Genomic DNA, 962 nt, shown 5'->3' with positions numbered 1-962 from the left:
GGGGAGGTGGCAGCCCGGGAGGAGGGGAGGGTGAGGCTCAGATCCAAGCCGCTGTAGCGGTACCTGGGCGGCTGAACCTCAGGCACACTTCCATAATTTCCATAACTTTGCATGGCATAGGCAGGAACAGTGGGACTTTGCTTATAGAAGGAATTGGCGACGTAAGAACTCATGGCGGAGGAGGGGAGGAAAAAGAGAAAAAATAAAAAAAAAAGGGGGGGGGGAGGATTTTTTCCTCTTTCCCCCCCCTCTTTATTCCTCTTTTCCCCTTCTTTTTTCCTCTTTTTCCCCTTTTCTCCTCTTTTCCCCCTCTTTTTTCCTCTTTTCCCCCTCTTTTTTCCTCTTTTCCCCCTCTTTTTTCCTCTTTTCCCCCTCTTTTTTCCTCTTTTCCCCCTCTTTTTTCCTTGTTCCCCTTTTTTCCTTTTTTCTTTTTTCCTTTTTTTCCTTTTTCCCTCTTTTTCCTCTTTCCTCCCCCTTTTCCTCTTCTCTTTTTTTCCTGTTTTTCTTCTTCTTCCCCCTCTTATTTCTCCTTTTTTTTCTTCTTTTTGCCCTCTTTTTCTCTTCTTCCCCCCTTTTTCTTCTCTTTTTTCCCTTTTCTTCTTTTCCCTCCTTTTCCTTCTTTTTTCCCCCTTTTTCTTCTTTTTTTTCCCCTCTTTTTTTCTTCTTTTTTTTTCCTCCTTTCCGCCCCCCCCCCTTTTTTTTTTTTTTTTTTTTTTTAATGCAACCGCTTTGATTAGGGTGATTTGTGGCCCTTTGAAGTTCAGGGGTGGGGGGGCGCGTTTTGTTCCTCCTTAAAGCCCAGAATTTATAGGTGGGGATTCTTCTTTCTTTTTTCCCCCCTATACGCGCTGCCCAAATATGGGATATTTAAGTGGCGTCACGTGACGGCGCCGGCCACTCACCCATTTGCCTTGATGACCCCGGGGCGGGTGAGCGATGGGCGCCCGCGGAAGGCGCCGGGG

At 46.5% G+C, this 962-nt stretch overlaps 1 protein-coding gene across 1 annotated transcript in view; it reads right to left on the bottom strand.

Moving 5' to 3' along the window:
• The window catches only part of LOC104126174 (homeobox protein Hox-C5), a 1,497-nt gene extending 1,324 nt beyond the window's left edge, over nucleotides 1-173 (bottom strand). The window contains 2 exon segments of the mRNA XM_035894121.1: nucleotides 1-2; nucleotides 4-173. The exon segment at nucleotides 1-2 is cut by the window's left edge and continues 282 nt beyond it. Of these exon segments, the coding sequence (XP_035750014.1) occupies nucleotides 1-2; nucleotides 4-173 (172 nt within the window).
• Between the last annotated feature and the right edge of the window lie 789 nt (nucleotides 174-962).

The sequence above is a fragment of the Egretta garzetta genome, unplaced genomic scaffold, assembly GCF_000687185.1.
Source record: "Egretta garzetta isolate BGI_Z169 unplaced genomic scaffold, ASM68718v1 scaffold225, whole genome shotgun sequence".
In the NCBI taxonomy this organism is placed as follows: domain Eukaryota; kingdom Metazoa; phylum Chordata; class Aves; order Pelecaniformes; family Ardeidae; genus Egretta; species Egretta garzetta.
This window is presented reverse-complemented; position numbering and strand designations above follow the sequence as displayed.